Source organism: Cucurbita pepo, chromosome LG03 (genome assembly GCF_002806865.2).
Source record: "Cucurbita pepo subsp. pepo cultivar mu-cu-16 chromosome LG03, ASM280686v2, whole genome shotgun sequence".
Lineage (NCBI taxonomy): Eukaryota > Viridiplantae > Streptophyta > Magnoliopsida > Cucurbitales > Cucurbitaceae > Cucurbita > Cucurbita pepo.
The window spans coordinates 11,152,274-11,170,673 of record NC_036640.1 but is presented as its reverse complement, the minus strand read 5'-3'; the positions used below and the strand labels follow the sequence as shown (position 1 = coordinate 11,170,673).

Sequence of the window (18,400 nt, the reverse complement as noted above, 5' to 3'; positions counted from 1 at the left end):
GTATTTTCTCCTAGAAAGATCAACAGTACAGCTGTAAGATCCCACGTCAGGTTGGAGAGGCGAATGAAACATTCCTTATAAGGGTATAGAAGCCTCTCCCTAGTAGGCGCGTTTTAAAACCGGGAGACTAGCGGCAATATGTAACGAGCTAAAACAGACAATATCTACTAGCGGTGAGCTTAGGCTATTACAAATGGTATGATAGACCAGGCGGTGTGTCAGCAAGAACGCTGGGTCCCCAAGGGGGGTGGATTGTGAGATCCCACATCGATTAGAGAAGGGAACAAAACATTTCTTATAAGGGTGTAGAAACTTCTCTCTAGTAGACGGCATTTTAAAACCGTGAGGCTGACGACAATACACAAAGGACTAAAGCAGACAATAGTGAGCTTGGGCTATTACAATAGCACAACTATGATTTATCAATAGGCAAAGAGAGAATTTCAGGAGGTCTAAATGTAAGAAACTCGAGAGATAATGTACTAAAAGCTTTGGTTCGAGTCGTTCGACTGTAGTTTTAGACCTTTAATCGTCGTTACTTAGCTTGCCTGCCTCTCACATCAAAGGCCAACAACAGTTTCAAGGGCATCTTGTATCTGAAAAACATACGAAGATTGTGNTAATTTTTTGTCTTATAGTTTTTCTACAATTATTCATAGTTGTGAATATTTTTATAAATTTAAAATCTCGTTATTTTTATAAATTTAAAACTTGCCAAATATTGTAATTTTTGGCAAAAATATTTTTTAATAAAAAAATATCATTAAATTTTATATGATAACTAAAAGTAAAAAATACAAAAACTAAAATAATCATTAAATAAAATATAATATAAGTCTATCGTAATTGTTTTTGTGTGCTTGTTGTTGGTTTAAATAAAATTTAGTTCTCGAACTTCTCGTTCATTTCGGCCCCAAAAAGTGAACGTTTTAATCCCTACATTGTCAACAAGTGAAGTGTAGAGAGATTCAAACATTTGACCTATTTGTTCGATAGTGTATGTCATACCTAATCGAATTATGGTTTGAATAGAAATTTAAATATAAGAACAGACGACCCGACCACAAAAGAAAAGAATAAAGTAACCTAAAAATGCCCTAAAGAGGGAATAATTAGAACAACATTCCATAGGAGTACTCCTAGGTAAGAATCATCAAAGCGAATGAATTCCCAATTTTTATGGGACTAAAACAAAGAACCATTCTTTATTTCTCAATCATTGTGCCTATTCACTGTAGTTCATCCGACACAAATCAATTTGAATTCCTCAAACAAGAATGGCACTAGACCCTAACAGGCTATAAACATCAGGGAGAAGAACACGGTTAAAAGGTCGGTGACATTCATCCGAGCATCCTGAAAAAGAAGTTGTTCGAGAACGAACCACGGTTACAACGTTATTAGCTTTCAACTCCAATGATTAGCTAATACTTGAACAAAAATGAAGTAAAAGGTAGTTGTTTTTCCAAGGAGACAGGTTTGAGTAAGGTTTAATTTAACCGAATCTTGTGTCGGAAAATCAGGACCTCCGTCGTCGTTTTCAACCGTGGAAGATAGGAAAAACTTGAAGGCAAGAGAAGTAGAGGGTGGGGGTTAGGTACAATGTCAACCCCTTCTGGTTTTTTTATTGTTCCATGTGAGGCTATGCTATGCCAATGGCCAAACAGAGCATCTGATATAGATTGATACAAGCTTTGATTCCAAGATGCTCTGATTTCCACCATTGGAGGGTATTTTCTCCTAGAAAGATCAACAGTACAGCTGTAAGATCCCACGTCAGGTTGGAGAGGCGAATGAAACATTCCTTATAAGGGTATAGAAGCCTCTCCCTAGTAGGCGCGTTTTAAAACCGGGAGACTAGCGGCAATATGTAACGAGCTAAAACAGACAATATCTACTAGCGGTGAGCTTAGGCTATTACAAATGGTATGATAGACCAGGCGGTGTGTCAGCAAGAACGCTGGGTCCCCAAGGGGGGTGGATTGTGAGATCCCACATCGATTAGAGAAGGGAACAAAACATTTCTTATAAGGGTGTAGAAACTTCTCTCTAGTAGACGGCATTTTAAAACCGTGAGGCTGACGACAATACACAAAGGACTAAAGCAGACAATAGTGAGCTTGGGCTATTACAATAGCACAACTATGATTTATCAATAGGCAAAGAGAGAATTTCAGGAGGTCTAAATGTAAGAAACTCGAGAGATAATGTACTAAAAGCTTTGGTTCGAGTCGTTCGACTGTAGTTTTAGACCTTTAATCGTCGTTACTTAGCTTGCCTGCCTCTCACATCAAAGGCCAACAACAGTTTCAAGGGCATCTTGTATCTGAAAAACATACGAAGATTGTGTTCGGTTTACACTTTCCATCACCGTGTCGATACTTATGGCTACGGTTAAGACAACAATGATGGAAGCTACTAAGCAACTGCAAAATGTTTCATAATTTTCTCCCCACACTAGCTTTCATTCAGAGAAATGAAGGATTGAAGAATAATCAACTATGGAATGAAAACATAATCAAACACTTGAAGCAACAATCAATTAGGAAGATACCAAAAAAATGACTACCTATCATGACAGAGCATGCTCAGCAGAAGATCATTATGGAGCAAAAAAATATGGCACAATTCATTGCATAATGATATTGTTTTGAAGAGTAATGGTGACAATTTACAGCCCTTCACATATGCATATTAGGTGGAGAAAAAACATGATAAGAACTCAAGAAACAGTGTAGATTCGGATAAAGAAACGACGCACCTTCATCACGTGCACCGTCCATCTCAAACTTGCAAGTCCAACGAGCTGTTACTTTGCAGAACATATCAAAAAATTGTCTGTTCACCTAATTCTTGACCAGCCATCCCTTCCCTAAGGACCCTTTCAAAGAAATCTTCCAATGTGTCATTCCCATAACTTGGTGTTTTTTCGGCACTATACTCTCCGGTTTCGGGATCTAAGATCAACATACTCTCAGCTGCATAATATCTCCCAATTTTCCCGTACTCCGCTGCATCTTCCATGGCGGGAAACAATTTAGCAAGGAAATCAAGAATTCCAATGGCAAAATCCATAATCCCAATTGGTACTTTCAAGAAATTTGGTTCTTTCCCCAACAGCCTAAACAAGATCTCGCCCTGTTCTAACGGAGTCAACGCGTTCCCCGGCCCACCAATCGGCAAAACCTGATTGATTTTATCTTCACTCAACACACAATCAGCAATAAAAGAAGCCAAATCCTGCTCACTGATTGGCTTACAGGCACACAACTTCCCATCCCCAAACATCACATATGGCTTACCATCTTTCACCAACTCAACTTGACCTCCTAAGCTCTTAAAGAAAGCAGTTGGCCTCACAATGCTATAACTAAATCCACTATCTTCTTTACCTGCTTCTTCCATAAGCTCAGCTTCAAATTTGAGCTTAGCACGTTGGAATTCAAGAAGGGGTTTCTGCACACAAATTGCAGAAAGCAACACAAAATGAGAAGCCCCACGGTTTCTTCCAGCCACTAAACTGTTCTTTGTGGCCTCATAATCGATCTTCCATGAGTCCTTGATGCCGCCAGTTCGGCTAGCAAGGCAAGAAACCACAACATCAATAGGGATATCCAAATCCCTTAAAGATTTCTCCAAAGCATCCAAATGGGTTACATCTGAAAAGCAAATATTAGCTCCTTTCAACTCATTAGAAGTTTGTTCCTTACTGTTTCTACCTCTAATTCCACTCTTCTCCCTAGCAATAGCAATGACATTGAACCCTCTATTAACCAGCTCCTTAACCACAAAATTCCCAATATACCCTGTAGAACCCACCACCAAAACGTTAATATCTTTAGGGTTTTTGGTCCTAAACGAAGATTGGGTGGATTCAATGACTGGAGTCGAAGAAGCTACAATGGGGTACCACCGTCTATCCCTATTGGATTTGAAGTTCTCTGATAAATGTAAAGAAGAAGATCGAAAAGAGAAAGAGAATGAACTCACCGGATTCCGATGGACCAAATGAGAAGAAGAACGGGTTGAGTTGGCTGTATTCGCCGGCGAAAGAAGGTTGAATCCGCCGCCGGCGGAGGAGCAAAGGAGCATAGTTTTTGAAGGTAGAACCGGCGGTGGAAATGGCTGAGTGGGCTGAAGCTTAGGATCAAGTCGGCGAAATTGGGGAGCAGTGAAAGAGAGAAGAAAGTATGATGAAAATGTGAGGCTGGAATTTTTGTGAGTCCCATTTCGTTGATGTGTTTGTGAATTGTTTCGTTGTGTAAGATCTTGACGATAAGGGATAATGGGATAATTCTCTATTTCTCTTTATCTTTTCTTCATGCCTCTGTTTTAAAAAGTAAAAAAAAATTTGTTCCTTCTTGACTTATTAGTAATTATAGATATTTAAATTTTAAAATACAACTATACTAAATCAAGGAAAAACTATAGAAACTATGACATCACACTCGCTTTTGGTATCCTAAACTACAAGTTAACATACAACAGGTTTTTTTTGTTATAAGTGAAGTACATATGATGGGTTCTTGATGATCTAAATAAATAAATAAAGATAAATTTCAATCATATCTGCTATCATAACAAGCTAACTCGATTATTAGCTTAGACACTATTTTATTCCTAAAATGATCGGAAAAAAATGGAGGAAGACAAATAGAGTTTTGATAATTAGATTTAAATTTTAAACAATTATTCAAAATGTGTAATAATATATTTATAGTTTAAAATATTAGTGGGAGTTACCCCACTAACTTTATGTTAAAAAAACTGTAAAATTATATATTTCGTAATATCATATAGTTTATAAAATATTACATATTACATAATACATATTTTAGTTTAACAAAAAGAAAATAAGTTTATAACATTTATAACATCAAATACTATATTAATGTTATAATCTTTTTAAATATAATTCTACATTCTAAAACTTGTATTATTTAGTTCATAAAATTTTGAAAAAAAAAAAGTTTTCAAGATTGCCTAACAAATTCATATGCAGATCAATCTAAAAACATAAAACATAAAATAACACAAACTTGAACGTTAAATATTTAAACAAACAAGATAGAAAAGTAACGCTGTAGCCATGGACTATACTATTAGTATTGTGTGACCTAAGATATTAAAATTGTCCGAAACCAATACTTGGGAGCCAAAAGCTCCTAATAATTTACAAAATATACCAATTATAAATCAAACCTGAATGGGCAACAAGTATTTAGCATTTGGGTATCTGCAGGCATAAATCTATAAGCAATTATTTGAAATATATGAAGCAACTATTAATTAGCACATAGATCATTGCTGCAGAATGCTTACTTAGGAGATGCAAATGGTGTTTTTATGTGCTTTCCTGAGATCAGTTACTGGCAAAAGGCTCACCTACAGATACCTGAACTCGAAGCACCTCGTTAACAGCGCCTCGGCTAAGCACCTCGAGAACGTCTTCCCCTTCTTCTGCTACGAGTGCTGCTAGAGAGACTCGACGAGTTTGTTGCTCGTCTCTCATACGGAAGCCATAAAACCATCTTCCCAGCTTCCACCATTTCACACTTACTTGCCTCTCTGAGATCTTGCATCTTTCAAGTGCTTCTATGATTTCATTCCCCTGCCACAAGTTGAATATCAACTCAACAATTTCAGACGCATCATATACAAAAGAAGCAGGAATCCTAATTCTCCCATAATACAGTCTTTCATTTGTACCTCTTTTTAGTTTTATCCCTCAAAAACTTTCTAACCGCTAATCTCTTCAGTTTAAATCCCAAAAACTGTAACAGCCCACGCCCACTCCGGGCAGATATTCTCCTTTTTTTAGAATTCTCTTTCGAGATTCCCCTTATAAATAATGTTTCGTTTCCTTCTCCAACTGACGTGGGATCTCACTTTAAAAACCTTGAGGGAAAGTTCGAAGGGAAAAATCCAAAGAGGACAATATCAGCTAGCAGTGGGTTGTTACAAAAATAGAACATTTGAAGATTTAAGGGATCAAAATGGAATGTATAAAACTTCACGACCAAAATGTGATTTAAACCTACACATGATTGAACTAAAATGGCAAAAGCAGCAGGACATACAGGAACTTGAAGCCAACTTTGACAGTAGTGTAAGCCAACCAAGTTCAGCAGCTCATTCAGGTGAGGTTTGAAGAGCACCATTTGAGCATCTATAAAACTAAGCTTCAAATCCCACAAGCCTACAATTGTCCTGAGATAGTCTCCACCCTCAATTGGGGAAGAAGGAGAGTATTGTTCTATAAACTTTACCGCTGCTTGGGCTCGTCTCGATATCTCGATATGTCTCTGGATGTAAAAGCTTTTCCATCCCTGGAAGATGTTTCATTTGTTTGTTAATGAACAGAAATATCATGACGAATATAAGAACAAAGACTCGGATAAATATCGAATGTAAGTTCAACTCAAGATAAACATCCAATATATGTTTCACTAAGAAAACCAACCATTTCAGAAGGGATGGAGACAATTGGAAAGCACTCATTCAACTACAGAACAAAATAAGGTATCAAAAGAACACAAAGAACAACTAAATTCACGGATGAGAATAACAGAACTTAAGTTCTAAATCAACCTGAAATCCTTAACACGTTTCCCTAAGCCGTTCAATCATTTCAGATAGGGAAGGAGAAACATCAAAGGAGCTAATTCAACAACATTTGTAATGCGACAAAGAAAGAACAAAACAAGCTTTCAAATCTCTGGATTGATTTCAAAAACAAAGATCCTTAACACCATTATGGAAATGATCATCAAAGGATCAACATAAACAATAATAGGCTAAGATTTAATATCCTACGAGTTTTCATTGGAAATACATTACAATCGAACAGTGTCTGTATATGGCCTAAACATTCATGAATTAGAAGAACAGATACTTACGTTCAACTCTAGATAAATATCCAATGTACGTTTCACAAAATAATCAAATCATTTCAGATAGGGGCAGGGGAAACTCCAAAGGCGCATTAGCTACACTTGAATTAAGAGACAGAAATAACAAAAGAACCTTCCAAATCTCTCAATCGATTCCAAGAAACCTAAATATACTAAACAAGTCAAATTTCCATCCAATATGAGGAACAATTTACTAAATTAAGAAGAGATAAAGATAATGGAAATAGCACCATGGAGATAGGCGATTGTGCGAGAGTTGATGAAGAAGAACCAGTAGACGAAGCAACATTGATATAAGGCCATCTTTCTCGAGTGAGAGATTCCCACAGGTAATCGGAATCGCAGAGTTGCTTACAAAATCGCGAGCAACAGCCCAAAGAACAAATGTCCGATGCCTTCGTACCGATTCGCATCACATCCCCAAATTCCAGAGAGATAGATAAATTAATCCACAGACATTATTACAGTAAGAAAAAAAAAAAAAAAAGGAAACAGAATCACACAAAACTCCATTGGAACCTGAAGCGAAGAAGCAATCTTCAAGGCAGCATCAATGGGAAGAAGGTGCAAACCCATGGATTCAATCCCTAACCGAGCTTGCTTCCGAACGGAGTATGCTGGAGTCGAGAACTGGGGACGGAGAATTTCACAATGGCGAAAATATTTATAGTGGTACGTAGTAGATATTTAATTGACACGTCATTTACATATTATATTATTTTATTTCAATAGTCTCTTGTCATTATAAATTAAATATTTATATTATAATATTTTGTCTTTTTTCTCTTTTATAATAAAGGTTAAATAGAGACGATAAGAAAAAATTTCTACAATTGGTAGTAGAAAATTTACCCACCGTAGAAATGCACGTGGTGGGTCATGCATTAAATTTTCACGCGTAATTTATTTTTTTTAAAACTATTATTTTTATTATATAAATTTTTACGAGCCTCCTATTTTTATTTTTATTTTTATTTTTATTTTTGTAAAATTTTTTATTTATTTTTGTAGGAGGAAGATAAAAGAATCTCCTTAATTTCTCCGAGAAAAATTTCCTCCTTGTATATATATTTTTTAAATATTAATTTAAAATAAATTTTTAATGATCAATTTTCGCTTAACCTTAATAATATTTTATAAGTGTGGTGTACATAATTTATTATATATAAAAATATATTTTTATATATAATAAATTTGTTTTAAACCTTAATTTTGATATATATAAAATTTATTATTATTATTATTATTTGTGAGAAATATGAGCATAAATGAACTATAATTAACACATATTTTATAAAAAATAAAAATAACAACCAAATTCGAATCCACAACAATCTAATATACAACACAATAATATAAAAATCCTACTTCAAATTCAACGCCACAAAGCAAACACATTTACGAGTAAAATCCTGAAGCAGTAACAAACACGCGCGGTAACAAAGGCCTGAGAAGAGGTGGGTGAATTCTACTTTCGAATTCGCGCGTGGAGAGATATAATGGAGATCCAAATTAGCAACACCAGCACGACGGAGGCGACAAGTGACGCCGCCAAAGCGCCGCCGATGTGGCGGCAGAATTTGTCGAATGCGTAGCACACTTTGTCCCATCGTACGTGCGAGTTTCCTTTTAATCCTATGTATGCGACTCCACCTGCAGCCCCTGTGGCCGAGGCTACCACCCCCAATATCAACTGCACACAATTTCCAAATAAATTTATACATTAAAGTGATAATATATTAGTTTTAAAATTAAATTACATCTATATTTAAATTACCACCGTTAGTTAACGGTGAGTAGTAGAGAGAGAAATTACCGTATCGCAGACGGCAAAATGAAGCAAGAACTTGGTAGAGAGATTGGGTTTAGCGATGACGGAAACGGAGGCGAGGGCCGTAACGAGACCGTAAAGTGCCGCCACCGATAATGCAGCCACGAAATATCTGTATATTTTATTTCCGTACCATTAATTTCAGTTTTTAAATGCATTTAAAACAATTTAATTAAATAAATTAACTAAAAATGACAAAAATAAATAAATAAATGAATATCAACCTGAATAATTATAAATAATATTGGTTGAACATTAAAAAAAAACCTTATATTTAGTTATTTAAGTTAATTTTGTAACAAAATGAAATAAATAATAATAAAAATAATATTTTTAATGAATCATAAATTAATTTTAAAGTTTATTTGAAAGTACATAAATTAAAATACAACAAAATTCAACTTAAATTGATTAAATAATATTTTGTTCTTAACTTTGTTATTAATATTTTTTTTTTAATTTTGTGATTATAATATGTGGTTCATCGAGTTGGATTACAAATAGGTCTAATTATTTTCGTCACCATACAACTTCTCGAGGGTCTAATTATTTTCGTCACCATACAACTTCTCGAGGGTCTTTATTTATGTTATTAGACGTCCAAATGACATATAATATTATAATATTTAGCTTTCATACAAACAATCAATTATCCCGATATTATTCTAAGTGATTATATGTTCGTTTTTTTATTTTAAAATTATTTTTCTCAATATATATATATATATATTTATTTATTTATTTTCTAATTTATTTGGAGTTTTTATTTTCGAGTTCAAAATTAATAGGTTGAAATAAATTACTTTAAATATATATATATATATTTATTTATTTTAGTCGTTGATAAATATCATATTAGGTTTATATAATTTCAAATATTTAAATTTCTATTTAAATAGGAAAAAAAAAAAAAAAAAACTCACATGAAGGCAGGGGAGTGGTCAAACTTGGCCTGGACAGGGAAGCCCGGAGGGACTCCCCGGAGCTTACCGACGACGGTCTGTTTACTGGTGACGATGACCACCACACTGGACACCGCCGCCGCAAAAAGCACAAATCTCAGCCCGAAGTCGACCAGGGACAAATTCACTCCCCCACGGGGAGCGGTAGAGGGCGGAGGCAGCGGTGCCTCCTTGGCAGATTCCGGCACGGCTGAGGCCATTATGGGAAAAAGGAATGGAATTAGTTTGAAAAAAGTAAAATTAATGTAATTAAGAACGACAGGAAACTTGGGTGTATTGTGTATATATATAGTCATTAGGATTTGAGAAATGGATTAATTTGGTTGGAGTTTCCTGCACGCCAACTGAAATGTGGACGCCCATTATTTTATTATATCATTCTTTAATTTATAAAAAAATAAAATTATATCCAAAAATATACTAAAACTACCATTAAATTAATAATTTTATTATACTAAAACTACCCTTTTTTCTATTCTTAAATATCATAATTTTAAGAAAATAAAAGTTATTTTAATATTAATACAACTTTTTGAAAGTTCAGAAATAACTTTAAAAATTTGTTAGAAATTTTAAAAGTTTATGAGAATTTTTAAATATTTTTTTAAAAGCTTAAAATACAAATTTAGGAACATTTTAGATAATTTAGACAATATTTTAAGGTTCAAAATTGTCAAATTTTGTGTATGAAACTAGGAAATTTCTGACATCCATTTTGTGATTAAATATATAATATAGTCAGATTTTTTTTATTTATTATATATATATATATATATATATATATATATATATATATATATTTTAAAGAAAGTCCAATGAGAGAGAAATAAAGATTTTGAGCCTCGTTGTATGGATATTCTTGCATTAAAAAGTTAGTTGGTATCCAAGAAAGCTATAAAATTAAGATGGGATCACCTCGTTTTTCATATATATATATATATATATATATATATATATATATGTATGTATATATAGATATATAGATATATGTATGTATATATATGTATGTATAGATAGATATATAGATATATGTATGTATAGATAGATATATAGATATATGTATGTATATATATGTATGTATAGATAGATATATAGATATATGTATGTATAGATAGATATATAGATAGATATATGTATATATATGTATGTATAGATAGATATATAGATATATGTATGTATAGATAGATATATAGATAGATATATGTATATATATGTATGTATAGATAGATATATAGATATATGTATGTATAGATAGATATATAGATAGATATATGTATATATATGTATGTATAGATAGATATATAGATATATGTATGTATAGATAGATATATAGATAGATATATAGATATATGTATGTATATATATGTATGTATAGATAGATATATAGATATATGTATGTATATATATGTATGTATAGATAATGTATGTATATATAGATGTTGGATGATGGAAGTCCCACATCAGCTAATGATGGAAGTCCCATATCAGTTAATTTAGAAAATGATCATAGGTTTATAAACAAAAAATACTCTTCCATTGATATAAGGTGTTTGGGAAAGCCCAAAGCAAAGTCATGAGAGCTTATGCTCAAAATGGACAATATCATACCATTATGAAGAGTCGTGATTCATAACATGGTATCAAGGCACCAGAGCCATGCCCTAAACTTAGTGAGGCGTACTTTGTTTGAGGGAAGGTGTTGTGTTGGATGATGGAAGTCCCACATCGAATAATTTAGAGAATAATCATGAGTTTATAAACAAGAACTTCTTAAAATTTTGGATATATATGTATTTTTTTTTTAATTCTTACCTAAGCAAATAAATAATTAAAGCAAGTTTTATTGACCAAATTTCCCCAACTTGAATTAAAAAATATAAAATTAATTAAAATTATACATATTATTAAAGAATGACAGTGAGATAATCATAAAATGATTTGACAATATCTTCACAACCAAGCATCTCTTTGACGGTTGGTGGTTGGTTTTTCTCTTCGTTGAATAAACGGAATAAAATAATAATAATAAGTGGGAAACGAAAGGTAAACCTTTTAAAAATTATATTAAAAATCAAAGGATTGTTTTGCAAGTAATTATAATTTGAAAATGATATTTGATTTATCCTCTAAATAAAATTATTTAAATTATCTATAATAATAATAATTTTTTTTTTTTTATCTTTATTTTTCATTACCTTCAAGTCAAAACCTGATCACCTACGGCAACTACCATTGAAATTACGTGTTTTTTTTTTTTTTTTTTTAAAAATTTATTTCCATTGTAAATTTTAAAATAAAAAATTAAGATTTTTTAAAGGATTTTTATTTTTTTTGGAATATATTGTATTTAAATTCTTAATATCTATTAAGTTTATTTCTCAATCTATATCTTTTATAATCATTGCCACTAACTTACAAGTTCTTTCAAAACAACATTAAATATATAATTAATTTAATTTAAAATATTTGATCATGTTTTGATTTAATAATTTCGTCACGTTCTTTACCCGACTTTGTTTTTTAATTTATAGAAACTTTAATAATTTATATCGGATATAATTTGATAAAATAAGAGAGAATTAATGTCGGTAGAAACGATCATCTGTAGAGGAGGAATGTGCGTCCACAATAGTAGCTCTTCCGTTAACTCAACGTAGCTAGGGTAGATGCATGCATGCATTGGTAGAAGTTCAGTGTCAAATCTTCCTATCACTGGTAGAAGTTCTAGAAATGGCATCAGTTTTCGGCTCACCAAATCGATGAATTAAAAGGGGTCGGTTCCATTCATCCTAGTCTAACAGTAGTCAAGAAACCCATCGAGCGTATGTAATCGAGGTTATATGTTCGACCCGTATCATTAAAAAATAATATATTTTATTATTTGTATATGACACGTAAGCATTTGTGAAATACTTCTCTCTCTGTCTCCAATTCAATTATTGGGTGCCTGCCATTCCTCTCAATTTAATGCAACCAAAGTGAAATTCAAATGGAGCTCTTCACCCTATCATAAACGACAAGGGACTGTCTGACAAGCTATTTGACAGTCCTCTGACATGTTTTTTTTTTCCCCTTTTTTTTCTTTTCTTAAAAATTTAATATATTAATTAAATTATCCACTTTTAAAATAGTAATCCGTAACTTATCTATTAAATAATATTCAAATTGTCAATCATTTTACATCAATAAATCTTATTGGTTGAATCAATTAATAATTTTATTTAATAATTTTCAAACATATATATAATTACCAAACTACCCCTATTGAGGAAGTGGGGCCCAATGCGAGGGCTTCCATTAGTTTGGGAGGGATTTTTTGTTTCCACAAATACCCCCATTATTAAGAATTGAACTACCTCTCTGTTAATTCATTAATTCATTATATATATATATATATATACATATATATACATATATATACATATACATATATATATAGAGAGAGAATGGAGGTGGGGGGAGATCAAGAGTGAGAATGGAAGATGAGAGGAAAGAGGAGAAGAAAATGGGCAGTAAAATTGAAATGGTTTTTAGGGTTTCGGGATTTGTGTTGTGTTTTGTGGCAGCCATTGTTGTGGGACTCAACGAACAAACCACGGTTCTTCCTCTTACGCTCTCCCTCGACCTCCCTCCTCTCGATTTTACTCTCACCGCTAAATGGTATTACTTATCTGCTCTCGGGTAAGCTTCTCTCTCTCGAGAATTCGAACATCTACCTGTTTTTTCCCTTTTGAGTTTAATTTCACGTAGGTAGAGATTCAAACGGTTAGCCTGTCGGTCAAGTTGTAACTAGTTCAAATATGCCTGTAGAAGTAATTTTTCGTCAATTATTTTTTAAATTTGATTGTTTATGAACGTTATAGACACTGAGAAATGTGGTTTTTCTGACCCAAAATCACGTAGAAGAAAATTAAACGGTATTTTTTTAATAATTTCATGATTTTAAGTATATTATATTTTTTTAGGTATCTTTTGGCGACAAATGTAATAGCATGTTCGTATAGCTTCATATCGTTGTTCTTTTTGTTAAAAGACACGAGTAATGACAACATCTTAGTGTTATTGGTCATCATTCTCGACACGGTCATGGTGGCACTGCTCTTCTCCAGTAGCGGAGCTGCGGCGGCAGTCGGAGTCATCGCTTACCACGGAAACTCACACGTGCAATGGAATAAAGTGTGTGACATATATGGTAGATTTTGCATACAAGTGGCAGCCTCTACTGTGCTCTCTCTTGCTGGAGCTGTAGTATTTATGTTGCTAGTTGTGTTGGCTACTGTGGGCCTCCAGAAAAGGCCCAGTTAAATGGGCCGGAATTTGGGCCTGTTTTTAAGCTTCTTCACAGTACATCTAAATGGGCTTTGGCTTTGTTTCTGAATTTCCCCACGGCCCATTTTAAAGCTAATTGGGCTTATTTATAACGCTTGTAGCATCCGAAGGAGACTATTTATGTGAAATATTTTATTTACCCCTCCCTCTCAAACGGAAGTAAATGATAATTTTAAAAGCTGATGTCTAAATTTGTAATTTAATATTTACCCATATGATTTGTATTAAATGATAATATGTTTATAAATTTAATTTTATGTTTAATAAAAAATTTTATTTTAAAACTATAATCAATAAATTTATACACATTCAATTATATGTCATTAATTATTATTTTTTAAATGTTAATATATTATAAATTTATAATTTTTATTGGTAAAATTTTATAAATAGTTCATATAATTTGATAATATTTAGGGTGTTGAACCGACCAATTTGAACGGATTTGGGTTGGATTTTTTGTCGGGTCGACCTGATCAACTAAAAAGTAGGGCTACATTCCAATCTAACCTCATTTCTAAGATTATTATGAAAATTAAAAATATTTGACGTTTATAATCTATATTAGTGATGCGTTGTGACTGATGAATATTTTATATTAAAATTTTATGAGATTTGGGTTATTAATATTACGTGCATTATGGATAAATATGCTCTTTAAAAATTATTAAAAAAATTAATTCGACAATTCAACTAAATCCAACCGGAAAAATAAAAAGAGCTGGGATGAGTTGTGAACTCTATTTGAATTGTTCGGTTATCAACCTAACCAATTTGAAATTTCGAGTTAGTCCAAAAAAAATTTCAACTCAATCTCGGTACACCCCTCACATTCGTAAATTTTAAAATATAAGAGCTAAATTATAATTTCTAGAAAGTATGAGACATTTGTAAATTTTAAAATATAAGAGCTAAATTATAATTTATCGAAAGCAGGAGGACATTCGTAAATTTTAAAATATAAGAGCTAAATTATAATTTATCGAAAGCAGGAGGACATTCGTAAATTTTAAAATATAAGAGCTAAATTATAATTTCTCGAAAGCAGGAGGACATTCGTAAATTTTAAAATATAAGAGCTAAATTATAATTTCTCGAAAGCAGGAGGACATTCGTAAATTTTAAAATATAAGAGCTAAATTATAATTTCTCGAAAGCAGGAGGACATTCGTAAATTTTAAAATATAAGAGCTAAATTATAATTTCTCGAAAGCAGGAGGACATTCGTAAATTTTAAAATATAAGAGCTAAATTATAATTTCTCGAAAGCAGGAGGACATTCGTAAATTTTAAAATATAAGAGCTAAATTATAATTTCTCGAAAGGCAGGGGGACATTCGTAAATTTTAAAATATAAGAGCTAAATTATAATTTCTCGAATGCCAGGGACATTCGTAAATTTTAAAATATAAGAGTTAAATTATAATTTTTTGAAAGTCGTAAATTTTAAAATATAAGAGCTAAATAATAATAGGGGAAAGTAAGGGGAATAAATGGTGATAAAATAAAAAATGAAGGACGAAAATGAAAAAAGAAAAAAGTAGAATGAAGAAACAGAGAATTGGCGAGTCGAAACTGTAAAATTGGGAGTTGGAATTTTCAATCATGATCTCTTTCTTCGCTCTGCAAAATATTGTTCTAACTGCAACGCATTTCTTCTTCCACTTCAGACCAATCTCTTTCTCTCTCTCTCTCTCTCTCTCTCTCTCTCTCTCACGCACATCCTGCAACCCTTTTCATTGCTGCATAAAAGCCCTCATCAATGGCAGAATAAAGGGAGAACGAACAAGAAGACGGCGGGAAGAAGATTGGCAACCTTCTATTTGTAGTAATGGAGGCATGCACCGACTCTGTGGTTTCACTTTTGCCTCACATATTGCCGGTGCATCAGTCTGAAGCTGCTGAAAACAAGGCTTCGACCTCAAGAAAGCGTCGGAGAGCTCTGGAAGCCAACGGCGGTGTACAGAGGAAGGGGAGAGAGAAGAGGAAGGAGATGAGTGAGAGTTTCGATGTTCTTCAATCTCTCGTCCCGAATCTCTCTCCTAAGGTTAGTGGATTTGATTCTCGCTGTAGTGTATAATCTGGCAACTTCTACATTTTTATAATCCAGTTTTGGTGCTGAAATAATCAGGCTACGAGGGAGACTATTGTTTCCGAGACGATCCAGTTCATCGAGGATCTACAGAAGCAGTTGACGAGGCTGGAAATGGAGAAGAAACCATTGGAATCGGTGACGATGCTTCCTAGTACGAACTCGGATTCACCAGGAGGCGGCGACGGCGGCGTCATCGTCTCGGTCTCCAGCAACATCGTGTTGTTTGGGATTATTTTTGCTTCTGTTCGACGAGGTATGGTGACACAGATTTTAATGGCGTTTGAAAGACACCAGGCTGAAGTTCTAGCAGCGAATGTTGCAGTCAGCCATGGCAATTTAACTTTAACAGTCACAGCTTCTATACATGGTTACGTAGAGAACACCATAGAGCAGATTAGAAACGATATCCTAAGCTTAAAGAAGTAATAAACTTCCATTGTTCACGAGATTCTTGCCTTCTTATTTACTACGAGAGGGTTGTTTAATGCTTCTACAGAACTAGAATTTGAAAGAATATAATACCATGGTCATATATCTTTTGGATTTTGCTTCAAAATCATGTTATTGAGTAATAATTAACATCGTGTTCTACATCTTTTGATTCTAAATATAACTTTCATCTGGCAAGAAAGCATCCCTGCTCTCTCTACACTGTTCCTTTTTTGTTCAACAATTGTAGAGTAAAGATCGTTGATCTTTACGATGATCATTGGTGCATTAGTGTCCTATCTACCGAGCTAGCTCGAATTGAATTGAGAAATTTTTAACAAAGGGTTGATATTTTGCTTGTATGAAACCAAATTATGAATTTGGTCATAAAAATATGTTGTTGCAAGAGATTCCACAGACCCACAGGAGGAAGCACTGTCTAATGGTTAGGAATCAGCACAGTTAACAGGAGCAAAGGAAACAACTTGAGCTTCAAGGTCATACCCAACATGGTAGTTTTGCAGCTGAAAGTTCCCTAATATAGAAACTGGAGATCCAGAGCGCAGAAGGGCAAGGCAGATAATTCCATCATCCTCTATCTTCACAAAGGTACTTTCTACATTAAGAATTAATTCTGCACCATCTAAATGAACTGTAACATCTGGAAATGTTTCCATATCATTTGCATTTGCTGCAAAACACAACTCGAATCTGTTCCTAGGGTCCTCTTTTTTCTGCTGTAAATCTGGTAGTGTAATGAATTTAGCTAGCAAACGATCAAATGCATCTGTTTCAAGACTTGAGTATGTTGTTCCTGAATCTATGATCCACCCATCTCTGACATCATATACATCAAAAACTCCATCCAAGTTGGGATCATCAGCGCCGACGCTGATTCCGAGAACCTTCACATAATAAGCATCTGAATTGGGATATAACAGAGGAGTTTGACCTCCAGAAGTCACAGGTAATGATCCGAAATACATTTTACTTGTTGAGCCTAAATTGAAAGGAACTAAGCAGTAGGAGAATTTCTTGATACCCAATTGAGAAATTAGTGACAGGGGTGTTTGGTTCAAGCCCACACTGCCCATGTAACTCTGCATGCCTCCTGTTAAAGGAGCTTCTGAACAGCCAAAGTTCAAATAGCCAACATCCACATGTTTACCATCTGTGGTATCAAAACTAAAACTATCAGATGAAAGATTTCCACTTGTTTCAGAGTTATCTTCATACACTAATCTATATTTGCACCATCTGTCTGATGAATTGCAGGTCTGGAAGCCAGTTAAGGAATTGCAAACGTTAGAGCCACATGGCTCCATCTCATAGGTGAAGGATTTGGAAGGGAGGAACTTGGTGAATGGGCCTTTTTCTGGCTCACATTGGCTATTGCAGTCTGAGCATTGCACCCAAATAAGACCATTTGATGTGTCTGCAAATCCCATCACTTGACTTGGAGGATTTCCAATGTTGAAACTCATAAGGTACTCACCACCTTCATGAACCAATGTGGGTGAGAGCGACAAATCATTGTCTAATGTATTTTTTGATAACATGTTGTAATACAGATAATTCAGCCGAGACCGAGAACGATGAACGGTCGCCTCGATCTGTGCAGTGTTCGTCATGACATGATCGTAAAATGGTGATACTGGTGAGTCACGGTGAATCAAACGTGCAGTGAAGCCAACTTCAGTCGGTACCATATGTCTTGCCGTTGATTCAAGGATGGTAAGCGAAAGGAAGAACATCATGCTTCCAAAACAATGGTTGGGACTCATTTCAGTATCCTAAACTCGAATCATTCCACTAAGTTTTCGCTTTCTATCAAGAACAA

At 33.8% G+C, this 18,400-nt stretch overlaps 6 protein-coding genes across 8 annotated transcripts; 2 read left to right on the top strand and 4 right to left on the bottom strand.

The window, feature by feature from the left end:
- Positions 1-1,178: 1,178 nt before the first annotated feature.
- LOC111791664 (divinyl chlorophyllide a 8-vinyl-reductase, chloroplastic) lies at positions 1,179-4,570 on the bottom strand. 2 transcript variants are annotated; one of them, XM_023673101.1, is made up of 2 exons: positions 2,762-4,570; positions 1,179-1,356 (listed from the first exon to the last, which is right to left on the bottom strand). In XM_023673101.1, exon 1 carries the CDS (start codon positions 4,090-4,092, stop codon positions 2,827-2,829), a length of 1,266 nt encoding a protein of 421 aa, XP_023528869.1. In that variant the 5' UTR covers positions 4,093-4,570; the 3' UTR covers positions 1,179-1,356; positions 2,762-2,826. The 2 variants fall into 2 exon arrangements, with proteins under 2 accessions (XP_023528869.1, XP_023528868.1); XM_023673100.1 differs by lacking the exon at positions 1,179-1,356 and adding an exon at positions 2,140-2,326.
- Positions 4,571-5,068: 498 nt separating this feature from the next.
- LOC111789966 lies at positions 5,069-7,570 on the bottom strand. Of its 2 annotated transcripts, none has more exons than XM_023670709.1 (4): positions 7,434-7,570; positions 7,145-7,334; positions 6,081-6,329; positions 5,069-5,611 (listed from the first exon to the last, which is right to left on the bottom strand). In XM_023670709.1, the coding sequence occupies exons 2-4, from the start codon at positions 7,325-7,327 to the stop codon at positions 5,363-5,365; spliced, it is 681 nt and encodes a 226-aa protein (XP_023526477.1). In that variant the 5' UTR covers positions 7,328-7,334; positions 7,434-7,570; the 3' UTR covers positions 5,069-5,362. The 2 variants fall into 2 exon arrangements, with proteins under 2 accessions (XP_023526477.1, XP_023526476.1); XM_023670708.1 differs by having other exon boundaries at positions 7,145-7,309.
- A 605-nt stretch (positions 7,571-8,175) lies between these two features.
- On the bottom strand, positions 8,176-9,961 carry LOC111791439 (CASP-like protein 1D1). Its single transcript, XM_023672785.1, has 3 exons — positions 9,669-9,961; positions 8,731-8,857; positions 8,176-8,607 (listed from the first exon to the last, which is right to left on the bottom strand). Exons 1-3 carry the CDS (start codon positions 9,905-9,907, stop codon positions 8,383-8,385), a joined length of 591 nt encoding a protein of 196 aa, XP_023528553.1. The 5' UTR covers positions 9,908-9,961; the 3' UTR covers positions 8,176-8,382.
- A 3,161-nt stretch (positions 9,962-13,122) lies between these two features.
- On the top strand, positions 13,123-14,214 carry LOC111791313 (CASP-like protein 1E2). Its single transcript, XM_023672603.1, has 2 exons — positions 13,123-13,388; positions 13,673-14,214. The coding sequence occupies exons 1-2, from the start codon at positions 13,183-13,185 to the stop codon at positions 14,010-14,012; spliced, it is 546 nt and encodes a 181-aa protein (XP_023528371.1). The 5' UTR covers positions 13,123-13,182; the 3' UTR covers positions 14,013-14,214.
- A 1,402-nt stretch (positions 14,215-15,616) lies between these two features.
- Positions 15,617-16,618, top strand: LOC111791298. The gene is made up of 2 exons (XM_023672584.1): positions 15,617-16,083; positions 16,168-16,618. The coding sequence occupies exons 1-2, from the start codon at positions 15,868-15,870 to the stop codon at positions 16,555-16,557; spliced, it is 606 nt and encodes a 201-aa protein (XP_023528352.1). The 5' UTR covers positions 15,617-15,867; the 3' UTR covers positions 16,558-16,618.
- An 80-nt stretch (positions 16,619-16,698) lies between these two features.
- On the bottom strand, positions 16,699-18,361 carry LOC111791297 (aspartic proteinase CDR1-like). Its single transcript, XM_023672583.1, has one exon. The coding sequence runs from the start codon at positions 18,342-18,344 to the stop codon at positions 17,007-17,009; it is 1,338 nt and encodes a 445-aa protein (XP_023528351.1). The 5' UTR covers positions 18,345-18,361; the 3' UTR covers positions 16,699-17,006.
- Between the last annotated feature and the right edge of the window lie 39 nt (positions 18,362-18,400).

Coding starts and splice junctions, on each gene's coding strand:
- LOC111789966 (XM_023670708.1), bottom strand. CDS start 7,490: ATGGGTTTGCACCTTCTTCCCATTGATGCTGCCTTGAAGATTGCTTCT. Junction 6,330..7,144: donor CACAATCGCCTATCTCCATG/GTGCTATTTCCA, acceptor AACATCTTCCAG/GGATGGAAAAGCTTTTACAT. Junction 5,612..6,080: donor AAAGTTGGCTTCAAGTTCCT/GTATGTCCTGCT, acceptor AACTTGTGGCAG/GGGAATGAAATCATAGAAGC.
- LOC111791313 (XM_023672603.1), top strand. CDS start 13,183: ATGGAAGATGAGAGGAAAGAGGAGAAGAAAATGGGCAGTAAAATTGAA. Junction 13,389..13,672: donor TATTACTTATCTGCTCTCGG/GTAAGCTTCTCT, acceptor ATATTTTTTTAG/GTATCTTTTGGCGACAAATG.
- LOC111791664 (XM_023673101.1), bottom strand. CDS start 4,092: ATGCTCCTTTGCTCCTCCGCCGGCGGCGGATTCAACCTTCTTTCGCCG.
- LOC111791297 (XM_023672583.1), bottom strand. CDS start 18,344: ATGAGTCCCAACCATTGTTTTGGAAGCATGATGTTCTTCCTTTCGCTT.
- LOC111791439 (XM_023672785.1), bottom strand. CDS start 9,907: ATGGCCTCAGCCGTGCCGGAATCTGCCAAGGAGGCACCGCTGCCTCCG. Junction 8,858..9,668: donor GACCACTCCCCTGCCTTCAT/GTGAGTTTTTTT, acceptor TAAAATATACAG/ATATTTCGTGGCTGCATTAT. Junction 8,608..8,730: donor ATTTTGCCGTCTGCGATACG/GTAATTTCTCTC, acceptor AATTGTGTGCAG/TTGATATTGGGGGTGGTAGC.
- LOC111791298 (XM_023672584.1), top strand. CDS start 15,868: ATGGAGGCATGCACCGACTCTGTGGTTTCACTTTTGCCTCACATATTG. Junction 16,084..16,167: donor TCCCGAATCTCTCTCCTAAG/GTTAGTGGATTT, acceptor TGAAATAATCAG/GCTACGAGGGAGACTATTGT.